Source organism: Pantherophis guttatus, chromosome 3 (assembly GCF_059756535.1).
Source record: "Pantherophis guttatus breed Tessera chromosome 3, ASM5975653v1, whole genome shotgun sequence".
NCBI lineage: Eukaryota > Metazoa > Chordata > Lepidosauria > Squamata > Colubridae > Pantherophis > Pantherophis guttatus.
The window spans coordinates 107,335,882-107,353,109 of record NC_142065.1 but is presented as its reverse complement, the minus strand read 5'-3'; the positions used below and the strand labels follow the sequence as shown (position 1 = coordinate 107,353,109).

Here is a 17,228-nt window from a genome sequence, read left to right as displayed (position 1 = left end):
TTGTTTCTTCAGCCTAATGATGGCTTGCTTCACTGATAGTGACAGCTCTTTGGATCTCACCTTGAGAGTAGACAGCAACAGATTCCAAATGCAAATAGCACACTTGAAATGAATTCTGGGCCTTTTATCTGCACATTGTAATTGGGGTAATGAAGGAATATCACACACCTGGCCATGGAACAGCTGAGAAGCCAATTGTCCCATTACTTTTGGTCCCTTAACAAGTGGGAGGCACATATACAAACTGCTGTAAATCCTACACCGTTCACCTGAGTTGGATGTACATACCCTCAAATTAAAGCTGACAGTCTGCAGTTAACGCACATTGTGTTTTTTTCATTCCAACTCCATTGTGGTGGTGTATAGAGCCAAAGATGCTAGAATTGTGTCGATGTCCCAATATTTCTGGACCTGACTGTATTTGCTATCTTTTTGCGTACTCAAAGCATAAACCCATCTACAGAAGGATTCTTGGAGGTCACTTTATACTTATGGTCTCCATGCAGATGCCTGAAGAACAAGCCTTCTGTATCCTAGTGAAGATCATGTATGACTATGGCCTGCGGGAGCTGTATAAAAACAATTTGGAAGGTTTGCGGAGAAAATTTTATCAGCTGGAGAAACTTATGCAGGTATTACCTGGAATTTTCCTTTGTTTTAGAAAAAGAATATGCAAAAAAAAAAAGGGGGGGGGGAATAATGAACAGATCCTACCATAGGTATGCTTAACTGTCCATAAAAATTGAGGTATTGATAGTTAATGTGCAACCTGTATGTGTGTGTTTGGGTATACATACATAACATACATGAAACACATATGATCTTCATATTTAGTACCAAAGTGTTTATTCTACAAATATTTCCTAACATTGGCTTAATATAGTAGAAATATAGTAGAAATATAAGCATATACTTCATAAGCAGAAGTATAAGAAAACAATGCATGTTAATTTAGATTCTGATGATGCATTTAACGTCTTACAGAAGAAAAGTTGTATTCATCTTCGTCTTTCACTTTTCTCCCTAGGAGCAGCTGCCTGATTTATATAACCATTTTGTGGAACAGAATCTTGAAGCTCATATGTATGCCTCCCAGTGGTTTCTCACCCTCTTCACTGCCAAGTTTCCACTTTGTATGGTCTTCCACATAATTGATTTACTACTTTGTGAGGTAAAATTACCTTCTATCCATAAAAAAGCTTGCTTTGCATGAAATGAATTGTCATTTTTCTTGGGCTTATAGTTACAAGGATGACTGCTTCTTTTATTAGATGGAGGTGTACTGCCACTTGCACATCATTCTTTTATCCTGTTTTAGTGTGAGAGGTTCTTCCACCAATATTTCTTATCATCTTTATTTTTAAACTGTATTTGAGTAAATCTTTCTGATGTCCCTGTTTAGACAATGGAATGATTCATAGAACTCAAGGCTTTCACTTATTATAAAAATGGTTTCAGTTGTCTGAAATAAACTCCTCATTGTTTAGAAGATAGTTAAAACTACAAAGGTTGATTTAAAAAAATATCACAAAAGGAATGAGTCAGAGCAAGTCTTGCACTTGCACATGTTGCAATTGCAGTTGCCTATCCTAACTGCCTATCCTAGCTGGTTGGAAGGAAAGTTTTACCTTAACTTCTGGTTACTGTCAATGCTTTCTTTGTAATTTAGCAAATGATAATTCATGAACAGTACATGGCATGAACCATGCATCCAGTTTATAATTCTGATTTGTTTCAACAAGCCAATAGATAAGGTTCTGCTAAATTTAGAGTTAGTACAAAACTAGTCTCATTTCCAGTAGCATTCAACACAGAATAAATAATTTAGTCTAGCCTGCTTTGATTACTCATCTGATCTCCTTAATGTAGCCTGCTTTGATTAATTAGTTGGACTGATTCACACTCATAAAGTTCCCATAGTGATTTTTTTGTTTTTTGCTTTATGTGATGTAAAACTATGCCTTAATGTGCAAACTAGGCCACTATTGCCTGTTCAACAAATCCTGATTTTACAAAAATCCAGGCATAATGTTGTTTTAAATGCATCCTGTACAGGTATTTGAAGAATTTTAGCTTTAAAATAACAAACAGGATTCATCAGATGCAGGAATGGGAAAGGGAAAGAGGAAGAATTACAGGTGGTCCTTGACATACAACAGTTCACTTAGTGACCATTCGAAGTTACAACAGCACTGAAAAATGTGACTTATGACCATTTTTCACACTTATGACCATTGTGGCATCCCCTTGGTCACATGATTTACATTCAGATGCTTTTTTTTTTTTTTTAATTTGATTTATATGTCGCCCTTCTCTGGAGACTCAGGGTGGCTTACAATGCATTAAGCAATAGCCTTCATACTTTTGTATATTTATACAAAGTCAGCTTATTGCCCCCACAAACTGGGTCCTCAATTTACCTACTTTAGAAAGGATGGAAGGCTGAGTCAACTTTGAGCCTGGTGAGAGTCGAACTTACAGTAATTGCAGACAGCTGGTGTTAATCACAATGCTATCAGTCTGCTGAGCCACCAGGCCCTGATACTTGACAACTGACTCATATTTATGACTGTTGCAGTGTCTCGGGGTCACCTTTTATAACTTTCTGACAAGCAAAGTCAATGGGGAAACCAGATTTACTTAACAATTGTGTTACTAATTTAACAATTGCAGTGATTCATGTAACAAATGAGGCAAGAAAAGTCATAAAATGAGCAAAACTCACTTAACAAATTTTTCACTTAGCAACAGAAATGTTGGGCTCAATTGTGGCTGTAAGTTGAGGACTACCTGTATTTTGCATGATTATAGCGAGTGTAGAACAGCTCTGTTTAAGATTAGCATGTGAGTATCATAAATATTAGAATTCTTTATTGGCCAAGTGTGATTAGACACACAAGGAATTTGTCTTTGGTGCATATGCTCTCAGTGTACATAAAAGGAAAAAAAACACATTCATCAAGAATCATAAGATACAGCACTTAGTGATAATCATAGGTTACTAATAAGCAATTAAATCATACTAGGAAACAAATAAAACAATATAAATCATAAAGATACAAGCAACATGGTTATAGTCATAAGTGGAAGGAGATAGGTAATAAGGATGAGAAGAATAATAGTAATACGGTCTTAGTAATAATTTGACAATGTTGTGGGAATTAGTTGTTTAGCAGAGTGATGGCATTTGGGGAAAAACTGTCCTTGTGTCTACTTGTTCTGGTGTGCAATGCCCTATAGTATTGTTTTGAGGGTAGAAGTTGAACAATTTATGTCTAGAATGTGCGGAGTCTGTGGATATTTTCACAGCCCTTTTTTTGACTGGTGCAGTATAAAGGTCCTCAATGGAAGGCAGGTTGGTAGCAATTGTTTTTTCTACAGTTCTGATTATCTGTTGAAATCTGTGTCTGTCTTGTTTGGTTGCAGAGCCAAACCAGACAGTTATAGAGGTGCAGATGACAGACTTAATAATTCCTCTGTAGAACTGTATCAGCAGCTCCTTGGGGAGTTTCTGAGTTGACGCAGAAAGAACATTCTTCGTTGAGCTTTTTTAATGACATTTTTAATGTTAGGTGTCCATTTTAAGTCTGTTGATACTGTGTTGTCTAGTTTTGTAAGAAGTGGTAGTATAGGAGGGTTTCTCCTAAAATCTACCATCATTTCTACGGTTTTGAGTGTGTTTAGTTCAAGATTGTTCCAGTTGCACCACAAGGCTAGTTGTTCAACCTCCTGTCTGTATGCAGATCTGTCATTGTCTTGAATGAGACCAATAACTGTTGTATCATCTGCAAACTTCAGTACTTTAACAGATGGATCTTTTGAGATGCAGTCATTGGTGTATAGAGAGAAGAGAAATGGAGAGAGCACACAGCCCTGGGGGTCTCCTGTGCTACTTGTATAGGTATCTGATGTGATTCTGCCTAGCTTCACCTGCTGCTTCCTGTCTTTTAGGAAGTTTATGATCCATTTACAGGTGTGATCAGGTACAGCTAGCTGATTTAGTTTAGTTAGAAGAATATCTGGAATGATGGTATTGAATGCTGAGCTGAAGTATACAAAGCGGACCTTTGGAGATTCAAGATGTCGTGGGATGTAGTGCAGAGTCATATTAACAGCATCATCTGTCGATCTATTTGCTCGGTAGGCAAATTGCAAGGGGTCTAACAGCGGATCCGTGATGGTTTTCAGGTGGGCTAGCACTAGCCTTTCAAAGATTTTCATAACTACAGATGTTAGAGCAACCAGTCTGAAGTCATTCAGTTCCTTGATGGAGGGTTTCTTCGGCACTAGGATGATAGTAGAGCATTTGAAGGAAGAAGGAACATAGCACATCTCTAGTGATTTATTAAAGATGCAGGTGAAGATGGGGGGCAGTTGGTCAGAATGAGCTTTTAAGCAAGAAGGAGTTATCTTGTCTGGGCCTGGTGCTTTTCCTGGCTTTTGTCTGTGAAGTTGACCTTGCGCCTCATTTTCTGTAATCACCAGAGGCTATTAAAAAGAACACTGTAAATTCTTATGGGAAAGAGAAATAAGCTGATCATTAAACAATAGGTTCTGTGCCTTTCTTTAAGTCATTGCTTTCCTTCTTTTATATTTGACTATTGTTTTTGTGAGGTTCTGAAGTGATTGTTCCAATTTTGTTCAGCATTCATTTTTATTACTTTTACAGTTCTGACCTCTAGTGGATGAAATGCAATTTCCTTAGGATTGTTACCAAACATTATTTTAAAACCTATTTATAGGATTGTTTAATAATTTCATTCTGTACTATGCTAGCAACATTTGTAAATTTTAATGGATGTACAAATCACAAGCTAAATCACACAGGATACCAAGATTCTTGTGCTTGCTTTTCTACTTGCTTCCTGCAGTTGGAAAACTTAATAACTTTATTTATTTTTAAAAACAAAAAAATTAAATGATAAACAGACAAAAAAGGATTAAAGCAAAAATTTTGGGGTATAATATGCAATTAAATCAATGGAAGTATATGTGGAAGGGCTGAAATTTATCTCTCTGAAATATATTATTGAATTATAATCAGTGTAAATTTCATCCCTTTCTTCCATGTATAAAATAAAAATATTTTATGAAACTTTCTTTTATTTTTGATAACAGTATCAAGGCTTTTATATGCACAAAGATGGAAGACGTAGAAATACCTACAATGGAAGAATGATGAAATTGATGGAATCAGCAGAGATGGCAAAATTGATAGCTTTGATTAAAAAAAAGATGTTGGCCAATTTTATTTTTACTTAGAAAACACTTGGATTTTTTTCCAAGAAATGATTAATCAATCAATAATATTTATTCAGTCAGTGACAGCAAACTTTTAAAGAACAAAACAATTTGCAAGAAATGAAGTGATTGTTTTAGGATTTGATTATTAATATTATATGGGATTATAGAAATAATGTAGATAAATGTTAACCTTAGAGGAAGAGTTTGATATACCGTATTTTCCGGCATATAAGACGACTGGGCGTATAAGACGACCCCTGAATTTTCTTGTTAAAATATAGGGTTTGGGCTATACTCACCGTATAAGACTACCCCTCTTCCAACGCACACCAAATAAAAATTAAAAAAACATCAACTGGCTCACCCACAATGTAAAAGCAGCTGTGCTAGACCCAAAATGGCCCCTGAAACAAGCAGGAACTTCACACAGCCACAAAAAACCCAACTTTCACACTTTACACACACAAAATTCCACATACAGCTTTGTGAGATTTTGTGTGTTTATGTAGTTAGAGTGAAACACTACAAAAATACACTAAATCTCACAAAGCTGCATAAATATTATTTTATTTTATTTTTATTTTTATATGAAAGCTAAATTTAAAACTTCCTAAACTTTAAATGGCTAGGTCTAAAAAAGAACAACTAAAAAAACCCCCAATTAACTATTTTTTTTAAAGATCCCAAAGGGGAAAAAAACTTACCCAATAGAACAGGGGTCTCCAACCTTGGCAACTTTAAGACTTGTAGACTTCAACTCCCAGAATTCCTCAGCTAGCTTTGTTTTGCTGGGTGAGGAATTCTGGCAGTTGAAGTCCACAACTCCCTGCCTGCTTGATTGCAGGCAGGGAGTTGCTTGCTGATGGAATGGATTCAGGCAAGCGAAGCAAGGCAAGCAGCTAAGGCAGTGGTTCTCAACCTTCCTAATGCCGCGACCCTTTAATACAGTTCCTCATGTTGTGGTGACCCCCAACGATAAAGTTATTCCTAAAACCATCAAAAATATGTGTTTTCCGATGGTCTTAGGCCAGGGGTCCCCAACCTTTTGGACCTCAGGGACCACCAACTTCATAATTTTAAATTTCACGGTTCAGACAATAATGATTTTACCCAGCCAACAAAGCACACTGTACTTATATCCTTCCTCATCCATTTTCTTAAAAAAGAGGAGGAAAAAACACTTTTAAGGTTTTACTAAAAACAGTTTCCAATTACATAGTATTGGCATAAAGCCTGGTTAAAGCAAACATGCTTAGTCATAAAGACTTGAGGCAAGCCATTCTGCTTAAGGTTTAAATTGAATTTAAGTGCATTATCCGGTATAATGCAGATTACTTCTGGCTGAAATACCATAAATTGGGCATCTTAACCATAAACCAGGGATATGAATTTTTTTTGTATGGGTGCTGAAGGCTATAGTAAGTACAACATGCACTGCAATAGGGGACGAAAACATATAAAAGGTTTAAAAATACAGGAAGATTAAATATTGTTACTGTTAATGTAATCATCTGGACTCCCAGTACAGGATGGGGTCCTTCAGGCACTCTCCCTCCTCTCTGTGTCTCTCTCTCTCTCTCTCCCACTCTTTCTCTCTCATTTTCGCTTTCTCTCTCTCTCCCTCTCTTTCTTTCTCTCCCACTCTTTCTCATTCTCTTTCTCTCTCCCCCCCTCTCTCCCCCACTCTCTCATTCTCTCTTTCTCTCTCTCTCCCACTCTCTCTCTCATTCTTTCTCCACCCTCTTTCTCTCTCTTTCTCCCACTCTCTTTCTCTCTTTCTCTCTTTCTCTCTCCCCTTCTCTCTCCCCCCACTCTCTCATTCTCTCTTTCATTCTTTGTCTCTTTCTCTCTCTGTCTCATTCTGATTCTCTCTCTTTCTCTCTCATTCTCTCTCTCTCTCATCTCAATGGCCAGCCAGTGTCTTGGGGCTGAGAGGAAGTCAAGTATCTCCCTGAGAGACTGAGGGCCGGAAGAAGTGTGGGAGCGAAGCACTACTTGAACTTGTGCAGCATGAGCATTCGCCTTGGTATATTTGCGCCAGCCGATGGCCAAGGCAGTCCTCATCTCTCTGCTGAAAGTGCAGCATCAGGATTCTGCCTTGATATATTTGCGGCGCAAGGCAGCCTTCGTTTCCTGATGCTTGGGACTCAGAGCGGTAAATGGTGACTGGTCCGGGGAGCAACTGGATTTTGCCAGATCAGCCCCCTGCAAGATCTCATCTTTTGAGAAGCGCTCCCTGAAGTGGCACTGGTCGGGCTCCTCCAGAGACAAGAGCTTGCAGGGGACCGATCTGGTGTCTGCAATGGAAAGCAAAATCCAGCTTCTTCTCTCTGCTGTGAAACTCTGCGCAGAAACCAGCTGGTTCCAGCATTGAGCGGCATGCAGCCTTGACAAGATCGGCACAGCTTCCCGAATCTGAGTTGCTGGCGCTGACCGATGACGCTACGGGAGCGCCGACAACATTGAGGGGAAGCTGTGCCGATCTCGTCAAGGCTGCATGCCGCTCAATGCTGGAACCAGCTGGTTGCTGAGCGGAGCTTTCCCCGCCGTCCCAGGCATCCAGGGGGATATTACCGACGCTCCGACTTCCCCAGCTGACCACCAGTGACGGCGAGCCCCACCTGTCTGGGGAAGTCGGAGCGTCAGTAATATCTCCCTGGATGCCTGGGGGAAGCTCCGCTCAGCAACCAGCTGGGTCCAGCATTGAGCGGCATGCAGCCTTGACGAGATCGGCACAGCTTCCTGTCAATGTTGTTGGCGCTCCCGTAGCATCATCAGTCAGTGCCAGCAACTCAGATTCGGGAAGCTGTGCCGATCTCGTCAAGGCTGCATGCCGCTCAATGCTGGACCCAGCTGGTTGCTGAGCGGAGCTTCCTCCAGGCATCCAGGGGGATATTACCGACGCTCCGACTCCCCCAGACAGGTGGGGCTCACCATCACTGTGGGTCACCTGGGGAAGTCGGAGCATCGGTAATATCCCCCTGGATGCCTGGGACGGCGGGGGAAGCTCCGCGTAGCAACCAGATGGGTCGAGCATTCAGCGGCATGCAGCCTTGACGAGATCGGCACAGCTTCCCCTCAATGTTGTCGGCGCTCCCGTAGCGTCATCGGTCAGCGCCAGCAACTCAGATTCGGGTACCTGGCGTATAAGACGACCCCCGACTTTTGAGATGATTTTCCTGTGTTAAAAAGTCGTCTTATACGCCGGAAAATACGGTACTCTTTTATTCATATTGGTACCAAAAATATCAGAAGTCATTCTTTTTTCTTTTTCTTTTATACAGGCACTTCTGTCTTCTCTCTTTCTTAATCTTTCTCTTTCTCTTTTCTTATCTGTTTATGCTTTTAATTTTTTGCTTTTGAAAAGCAATTGGAAAACTTCTAATTACCGCTAATGCTAAACCACAGATCATAGTCCTGGGTTTTGCCAAAATTCTAATTTAAGAATTCAGATGTAATAGAAAACAAGGTATCACCATTAACTATATAGTATTCTATACATAATGTATTAGGAGAGGAGAAATGTGTGATCTTAATTCTTAGATCTATAAATACAGGTAATATTAAACAATATTATATTCCTACTTTTTCATTTTTACCTTGTTAGTTTTATTATATTGTTTAGATCTTTTACTAATTTTCCTAATAAAAATAATGTTTAATTCTAATTTGTTATTTTTTCAGTGTATAAATCCTTTAAAATATTGCTTTTTGTATGTTTATCAATAAAAACTTTGACACAACTCTAGTATTATTAGTATTGTTTACATAGTTAAATCCCTTGCAAACTGGATTAATACTATTTTTTGTTTCTTTCTTCTCTACACTGCAGGGTCTGAATGTTATCTTTAATGTAGCCCTGGCTCTCTTAAAGGTAAGATAATTTTGTAAAATTCTTATCTTTCTGTATTCACTCACTTCAGCAAATTCACAGAAGTACCTTGGTGGCATAAATGTTACTATATTGCCTATATGCACATAATTTTGTTTACTATTTTGATTAATTGGCTTCAGGAAAATGTAATAGAAAAGAGAATGTACTCTCATCTAATTTATTTTAAAAAATCCCTTATTAGTGACTGTGGAGCAATTTTTGTAATTCTTTTAATTTTTAATTCCAAAAAACTGCAGTAAACCATTATTTTGTTAGACTCTTTCTTAATATGAACACAATTTGGAAGCAAAAGGTCCAAATGCTCATTATCCATGTTACCTTTGATGTAGACTACAGTAACGTGCTCTACATGTGGTTGCTTTTGAAGACAGTTCAGAAGCTTCAACTGATCCAGAATGCAGTTGTTAACTGGGAGTAGCATATTCAGCTGTATTTTATTAGTTGATATTTAATCACTGTTTTTTTTCCAGTTCTAATTCAACTTAAAAACTATACCCAAGTAGGTATTGAATCATCTTTTCCTATGTTCCTTATAAACCTTTAGGGATGGTACACTGGGAATCCCCATCCTGCAAGAAATGAATGGGATGGGGCTCACTAAAGCACCTTCTAATTGGAGTTCTAACTCTTTCAAACACCCTGTCTCCTAAAATAAAGATATCTTCAATCTTCTGGCCTTCAAAAAAGGCACTGAAGAGGGTGTATAATATAAAAATTGCTTGAGTTAATTGAGTTGGTGGGATTTTTGTTTTTATTGGCTTGTTGTTCCTTGATAAATCTCCTTGAGACTTTTGAGAAAATGGACCTTTGAGAAAATGGACAGGATGTAAATAATTGTAAAAATACAAGCAAATAAATGAATCTGTTGGTCTGACAATATTCATAATTATGAGAACCCATTGCAAGGTGATTTCTACATAAGAATGTTTCTTTGACTGATTTCAAAGTTATATCCTGCCTTGGTTAACTATTCTATATTTAGCTGTAGTATTCCAAAAATACCGTATTTTTCAGACTCTCCGGACTATAAGACGCACCTAGCTTTTGGGGAGGAAAACAATAAAAAAAGGATGCACGGAGGCTGAAAACGGGACCTGGGGAGGCCAAAAACGGGATGCGTGGAGGCCAAAAATGAGGCACGCGGAGGCCAAAAACAGGATGCACGGAGGTGGCAATAGGTGGCAGTGGTGATCGATGGCGGCGATGGCGATGGGTGGCAGTGATTCTCATAGGGGAGTGTGTCTTATAGACCGAAAAATACGGTAGTTATGTAGCAGGGACATTTTTTTGGCTCTACATTTCTGTTGATCCAGCTGAAAATGTTAAAATGCCATTGGGGCATACTGGGATTCTCTCCTCTGTTAAGAAACTTCTATTATCTTTGAAGATGAGCATTGCACTTCATAGTTAAGAAATACTGGCAATGTAGAACAAAGAAATATTTAGTGATATTCTGTCATTAATGCTGGATGGGTAGTGCTTCTCCAATCAGAGATGTGTTTCGGGGGCTCTTGAACTTGCAGCTCCTGCATGAAAATCAGTTTGCAGCTGTGGCTAGGAAGGTCTTTGAGAGATAAGAAGATAGCTTATCTTGTGTACCAGTGTGCCCATATCCTAGACTATAAGCACTGCTTATAGTCACTTAGATTTTAATCACCTTCCAATTGGGCTATTGACCTATGCTGTTCATTGGGCTGCCTTTGAAAAGCATTTGGAAACTTCTGCTGGCCCATAATGGAATGGCATAAGCAGTATTGGGTACTTCCTGGTATGCATATGTAACACCGCTGCTATTTGAACTGCATTGGTTTCCAGTAGGCTTCTGGCTGTCCTTCAAGGTGCTGGATGTCACCTTTAAAGCCTTATATGACATGAAGCCAGAATATTTGCTAGACTGTCTCTCCCAGTGCCTTTTGCCCATCCTATTAGATCAGGCAAAGTGTGCAAGCTCTAAGTCTCCCTGCTGAAGCAGTGTCACCTGTGGATCCTTGGAAGCTTGTCAATCTATCTGTCTTTTTATGGAACAGTTTCCCCACTAAGATATGGACAGTCTCTATCTTTCTGATCTTCTGGAATGTTGTGATGATTTGGTTATTCCTCCAGGCAATGGGACTGAAATTTTAATGGAATTGTGGGTGTGGATATGCCTGATGGATTGATGTTAAGATTTTGTCAGAGTCCTCCTATCCCGTTCATATTGGAGGCACTGTTTAAGGCACTTCCGGGTTGGAAGGATTAGCTGATGATATCACTGTTGCACAGGGGATGCCTGTGGGGGCTCCTTTCATGTCCCCGTCAAGGAGCTGGAGTGAATGACAAGAGCTCACCCTGCCATGCAACAGCACTCGGGTCTTGAATGAGGACTTGCTAACCCCCAATCCAGCATCCTAACCACGTGCCCCACTGCGCTTCAAGTCCTTAAGTTTCCTTTTAAGTGTTTGTGAATTTTAAGTTTCCTTTTAGGTGTTTGTGAATTTTAGCTTTTGTTCTTTATTTCTCTCTGCCATCCAGAGTACCTTTGGTAGATGAGTGGCTAAATATATTTGTTCAATAAATTAATATATGAATGAACAAATAAATAATTTTGTTTCTGGTAATTGGCACCAGCTGAACATGGTTGGCCATAAACAAATTGCAGTTTTTTTTCCGACTATAACTGATTATAACAATCTACAAAGCTTCCTCTTTACCTGTTATGGAAAGAATTTAAATTTCTTGGCACAACTTGGAACAACAAATTGTGCTATTGTGCTACAATGCTATTTTAAAAGTAGCAAATATGTGACTTGCTAATGGTGTGCAAGTGATAGAAATATCTAGCAAGTGATAGAATGTGTACAATAACGTAGTATCTATCCTGCTTGTATAATTGTCATCCTTTCTTGAATATGTCTCAAGATTTCTTCACTTGCACTGCTGTGAATTTGTGCCTGCCCAAAATCTCTTGTCTGAAGCTCCTTAACAGGAAAGTTTACACACTGTGCATTCCCTTTAGCAAGTTCTTTGTTCTTTGTCACCTTCCACAGCTGTAGTACTTTAGGAACACAGCTAAAGTATTTTCTACTCTTCTGTTTGTTATTCTTCTTCTTTGTTTAAATGTTGTGCTTTGTTTGTTTGTTTGTTTATTTATTTATTTATGTATTTATTTATTGGTTCGATTTATATGCCGCCCTTTTCTGGAGACTCAGGGCGGCTTACAATGCGTTTCTTGCTTATCAACTCAATTATTCTTTTCATTTTGCATTTTTATTTCTCATAATAGTCTTTTTGCTTTCAGTTGGGCATTTTTTGCCCCCAGGCTTGCTGCTATAAATATTAATAGCAGCATTAATTCTTCACTTAAATAGATTGATTATAGTAAGTCTTCATTTTGAAAAAATGCTCAGAACAACAGATACTGCCAAGCCTTTTCACACAATTGCTGTGATGACATCCAGTACAATTTTTCTTTGGTAGTAAGGCATGATGATGGTATGATCATGAGCCCATCATTTAGGATCAGTTTGAATAAGATGACCTTCATTCCCATTCTTCTCTGTGCTACTGATTCCATGACCCAAGTGAGTATGTGTAGATATCTTGAAGCATTATCTTTTTATTGCCATAGGAAACATCTTGAGGTTAATTCATAAAACACTTTATTATGGCCAAAGCCTATATACTATATACAGTTAAAAATATTATTAAGGTACAGAAGCATAAAGCTATTTTATGAATGACAAAGCATAATTACAAGAATTTTCCAGAAAGCTCTCCAGATTCCTAATAAACTGGAAGATCAATTGAGTAGGTCACAATTTAAGTATGTAGCCGTTTCAAGCAAGCTCATAAGGAGCTCACAAAACGTAATATTTATTTCACCCTTTACTCTTATATTTAGTTAGAATTAGGTCATCTCATTTGGAAACAATCTTAGTTAATGCTATCTCATATAATGGTTGAAGAAAATTATCTGGGAACATCCTTAATTCACTTTATATTATTAGTTAGGTTTGAATTTTCTTTAAGTAGACAAATCACTTTTGATCTTATTTATTGTGACTTTTCTTCTTGGCATTAGCTGTTCTCAGCACTGATAAAATAATAGACAATCTCAAATGGAATATTGGGATCCAGATCTTCAAACAGATAAAAATCAGAATTTTTTCCTTGCATTATAGTTCAATAAATATCCCTCCTTGATCCATTCCCAAATACTTTAAAATTTTTCACCTTGGTTCTAGGTTCTAAGTTACCTATTAGGGTGACAAACGGCAAATATATCAACATCACCTATGAAAAGTATATCTGTATATCTACCAATACAGCAGTTGAGTCTAGATGATAGGTAGCACTTATAACATGAAATCTTAGAAATTCTAATTGTTCTTCTGAGTAGGTCATGATTTTCCTTCCAGGACACCAAACTTCAGCCAGATTGGAGTTTCCTTGATTATAGTTTTAAGTGAATGGGGTTCAATCTGTTCTAGCAGATTTCCTCTGTTGGCAAGGAATTACTTTACTATGAAAGAATAATTTTGAGATCATCTATCAAACTAATTCCATTTTCAAAAACTTTGTCACATAAATGCCTGGTTCATGCACAACAATATGCCATAATGTGGTTCGCATGTGTGCATCTTCACATTATGGCTTATATAACAAGCCATTGTTAAAACATCTTCAGTTTTTTTTTGCCAGAACAGTTTTTGTGTAAATTTAGTCAGCCAGTAAGTTTTTCTATAAAACCTAGTTTGTATGCATATCTTAGGCACTGCTTTCAAACTTTTCTCTGTGGGTATTTTCAGCAAATATATTTGGCTTCTAAAGAATATTATGTTTGCTATTTTATGAGAGTAAACTGCTAGGAGTCTTCTGGCAAGATATAAAGGTAAAAAATAAATTATTTTTCATTAAATCTTGATGCTGATCTAGAGTTGTGTTAGAAAAAGAAACACTTAAGACATCTATTTTCATTAATAAGCAAACTTGTGACATTATTTTCTGTAAGAATTACTGTATTTATGCTATATATATTATTTGAGCTTAGCAGCCTTTTTAAAATCATTTTTTTTAATGAGATAATGTAATGATATATTGGAATGGCCTTGGGACCAGTCAAAGAGATGCTGCTTAGGTAATGGTCAGGTAAAAGGGTATAGCCACAACTGTATAGAGGACAGATCAAAAGGGTCAGGAGGGACCCACTCTAAGTTATGGGCTGCAAAGGTGACAGTGGCAGAATTGTACTTTCAGACTTGCAAGAGTTTGTTAATATACTTTACAGTAAAGTATAATTATTTGGCTATGGTTCCTCTACCTGGTAAGCCTGATAGATATTGTACCATTGAGATAGTGTTGATTGTTTTCTTCAGAGTGATGCGATTATTCAGTCTTTTAGTTTTTTCAGCTAAATTGAGGTGCTGAATTACTTACAATAATTCAACATCCCTGTGTTGAGTGGAATTCTTTGGCGACTGTAGGATACAGCCATATATGGTGACTGAGTATTTCTCAGTTTGCTGGGATGAAGAGGCCGAAAACATATTATTTCTTCTTATTGCTAAAAGAACAGGAGATAGAGATTCTAGGTTTTGGCCCCAAGGTTTGATGCTTTTCTGCCATTTCTCAGGGCAAAACTTATGACTTAACAGTTCCCCTGTTCTTGGATTTTGCTCCAAATCTGCAAAGGAATGGCCAATTAGCAAACAGAGCTTTAGACCTACATTTTAGGAAATGAAAAGGCAAATTGCTCCTGTCACAAAACATAACAAAGCAAATCACAACTGAGAAAAGGAGCCATGATGTATTTATTAATACAGAAAAAAAAGCAAGAACAAAATTTACCCTTTTCTTTGTTATATATAGTACTTCTATGGAAAGTCACAAAGAAGACAAAACTTTTTGACAAGATGTTCTTCCACAGTCTACCTGTGGATGCCATAATAATTTTTCAGAATTAGAGCATCAACAAAAACTGAACAAGCAAAACACAACTCTGGTTTATGCATGACAAACTCCCTTTAGTCTCTATCCTTGCCAGCACATGCTGTCATATAGGCATTTCCAGAACTAGAAAACTTGTGGTTACTGAGAAGATCATCAGGACTCTCTTAAACCTCCGTGTATTTCACTCTGCCCTCAAGGCCCTGTTGTTCCGCCAGGCAAGGCTATCAATGTAATGATTTTTAAATTGGGTGTTTTAAATTTTGGGGGTTTTAAATTTGAGCCGAAATTATTTAATAATTTTAATTATTTTTAACTGATGTCTTTCTTTGTGCTTTTAATAGTCTGTACACCGCCCTGAGTCCTTCGGGAGAAGGGCGGTATAGAAATTTATTTATTTACTTATTTACTTATTTATTTATTTACTTATTTACTTGTTTATTTGTTTATTTGTTTATTTGTTTATTTGTTTATTTATTTAAAGAGTAAATGAATTTGTAGGAACAGGCTGATGTTTATTTGCTCCTTTCATTAATCCCTGACTTCTCCATCTTTTCTTTTTAATTCAGACTTGATTTCATTTTAAAATACTGTAAGGATATTTGGTGTGCTATCTCTTCTGAACACCAGAGAGCAGTGCCCAACAGACACTGGTCTTAGAGTTTCTTGAATGACAGATTGGATTAAGTATACAGAATGCATAGCTACTGTTGATCCCTCAGATGAAATACCTATGAAAGAATAAGTGTTTCTTAAATGACTGAATATGCTGAATCCTGATACAATATGACAGACATATTCTCCCCCCCTTTTCTATATATGATTCCTTCATCACAATAAGAAAAATAAACAATTTTAGTAACTTACTACTTATTGTTTTAAAATACAACAAATGATTTCTTCTCATATTTCATCTCTTCTCCGTAAACAAATCCTTAAAGTCTCATTGTTTAGCTGGGTCAGCAAAAGTCCACTAAGGGTTACCAGAGAAAACAACATAACTATTTTAATCCTGATCAGCAAAATCAACTATATGTGGGTATATGCATAATTTTGAATGCATTTATTTATTTACTTTGTTATGTTCATGTAGTGTATATTGGAGGTGGTGACCCTTTGAGAGCTGTATGCAACAAAATTTCATTTTAATGTATGCTGATTAGTGTACACTCAAAGTGACAAAGTTATTCTAGTCTAGTCTAGTCTACTGTAGTCTAACTTTATATTCCTTCTTTTTTACTTTTAACAATCTTGAACTTTTTATATTCCTTTCCTTTTCTTTCAACTATCTTATTTGTTAATCCTCTCAAGTCCTGGAACCTGATTTCTTCTCATGAAGTTCTTCATAACTTTAACAAGTCTCTTTCATAAATTCAGTATAAGAAAATTATTCTTGTCACTCTTTTGTTTTGATAAGGCATCATTCAATTTCATTTGTATATCCAATGTAGCATCTTCTTCCACATCATTCCCATAGTCCATTGTTTTAGATCCACTTTCAAATCAGATTCAATCCTATCTAGTAAAGATAGTCCTTTCCCATAATCTTCCAAACACAGCTTATATATAATGATAGACATTTTCAAAATTAACATTTGGGTCTCTTTACTCCATTTTGTATTAGTAAGTTAAGTTCTCCTTTAACTTAATTTTTAATTCCATCTGGTTTCCTCTAATGTTCAACATTCAAAATGCCATCTTATGATAAATGTTTAAGTAATCAAAACAGCAGCATTTTCCTATGGCAAAGGTTCTAATAATTAGTTTCAAATTTTTATTTCAAATCCACCTGAACTAGTCTGTTTATAACTTTCCAAAATCAACATTCTAATTATCCTTTTGCTGTTTATTCCATAACAGAGATTTTTAAAAAAATCTTTAAACTTGTATAAAATTTCTTTTGCTAAGGATTGAAGGAAATTCATGTAATATAATACACTTGCCTTTATGAAGATTCTCTGAGAGATGATAACCACGGAAGGGGAGCTGGTGTGAAAGACTATAGTGAGGAGGCAGTTTCCCAGGAAAGAGGGAGCACATTCCAGAAAGAAGGGAGATACAAGGGGCCCCACAGCCTGAAGATTGACAGAAGACAGAGAGAGTTAGAATGGCCCCTACTTAGAATCTCCAGGGTAAATCTGTTAGGCTGAGGGTTTAGTTTGGC

At 37.2% G+C, this 17,228-nt stretch overlaps 1 protein-coding gene across 5 annotated transcripts in view; it reads left to right on the top strand.

Annotated features, from left to right (window-relative positions):
• The window catches only part of RABGAP1L (RAB GTPase activating protein 1 like), a 213,062-nt gene that overhangs the window by 125,641 nt on the left and 70,193 nt on the right, over positions 1 to 17,228 (top strand). For all 5 annotated transcript variants that reach the window (XM_034409764.3, XM_034409762.3, XM_034409765.3 and 2 more), the window contains 3 exons: positions 507 to 632; positions 1,028 to 1,171; positions 9,077 to 9,118. In XM_034409764.3, coding sequence (XP_034265655.2) covers positions 507 to 632; positions 1,028 to 1,171; positions 9,077 to 9,118 — 312 coding nt within the window. The remainder of the gene's footprint in view (positions 1 to 506; positions 633 to 1,027; positions 1,172 to 9,076; positions 9,119 to 17,228) is intronic.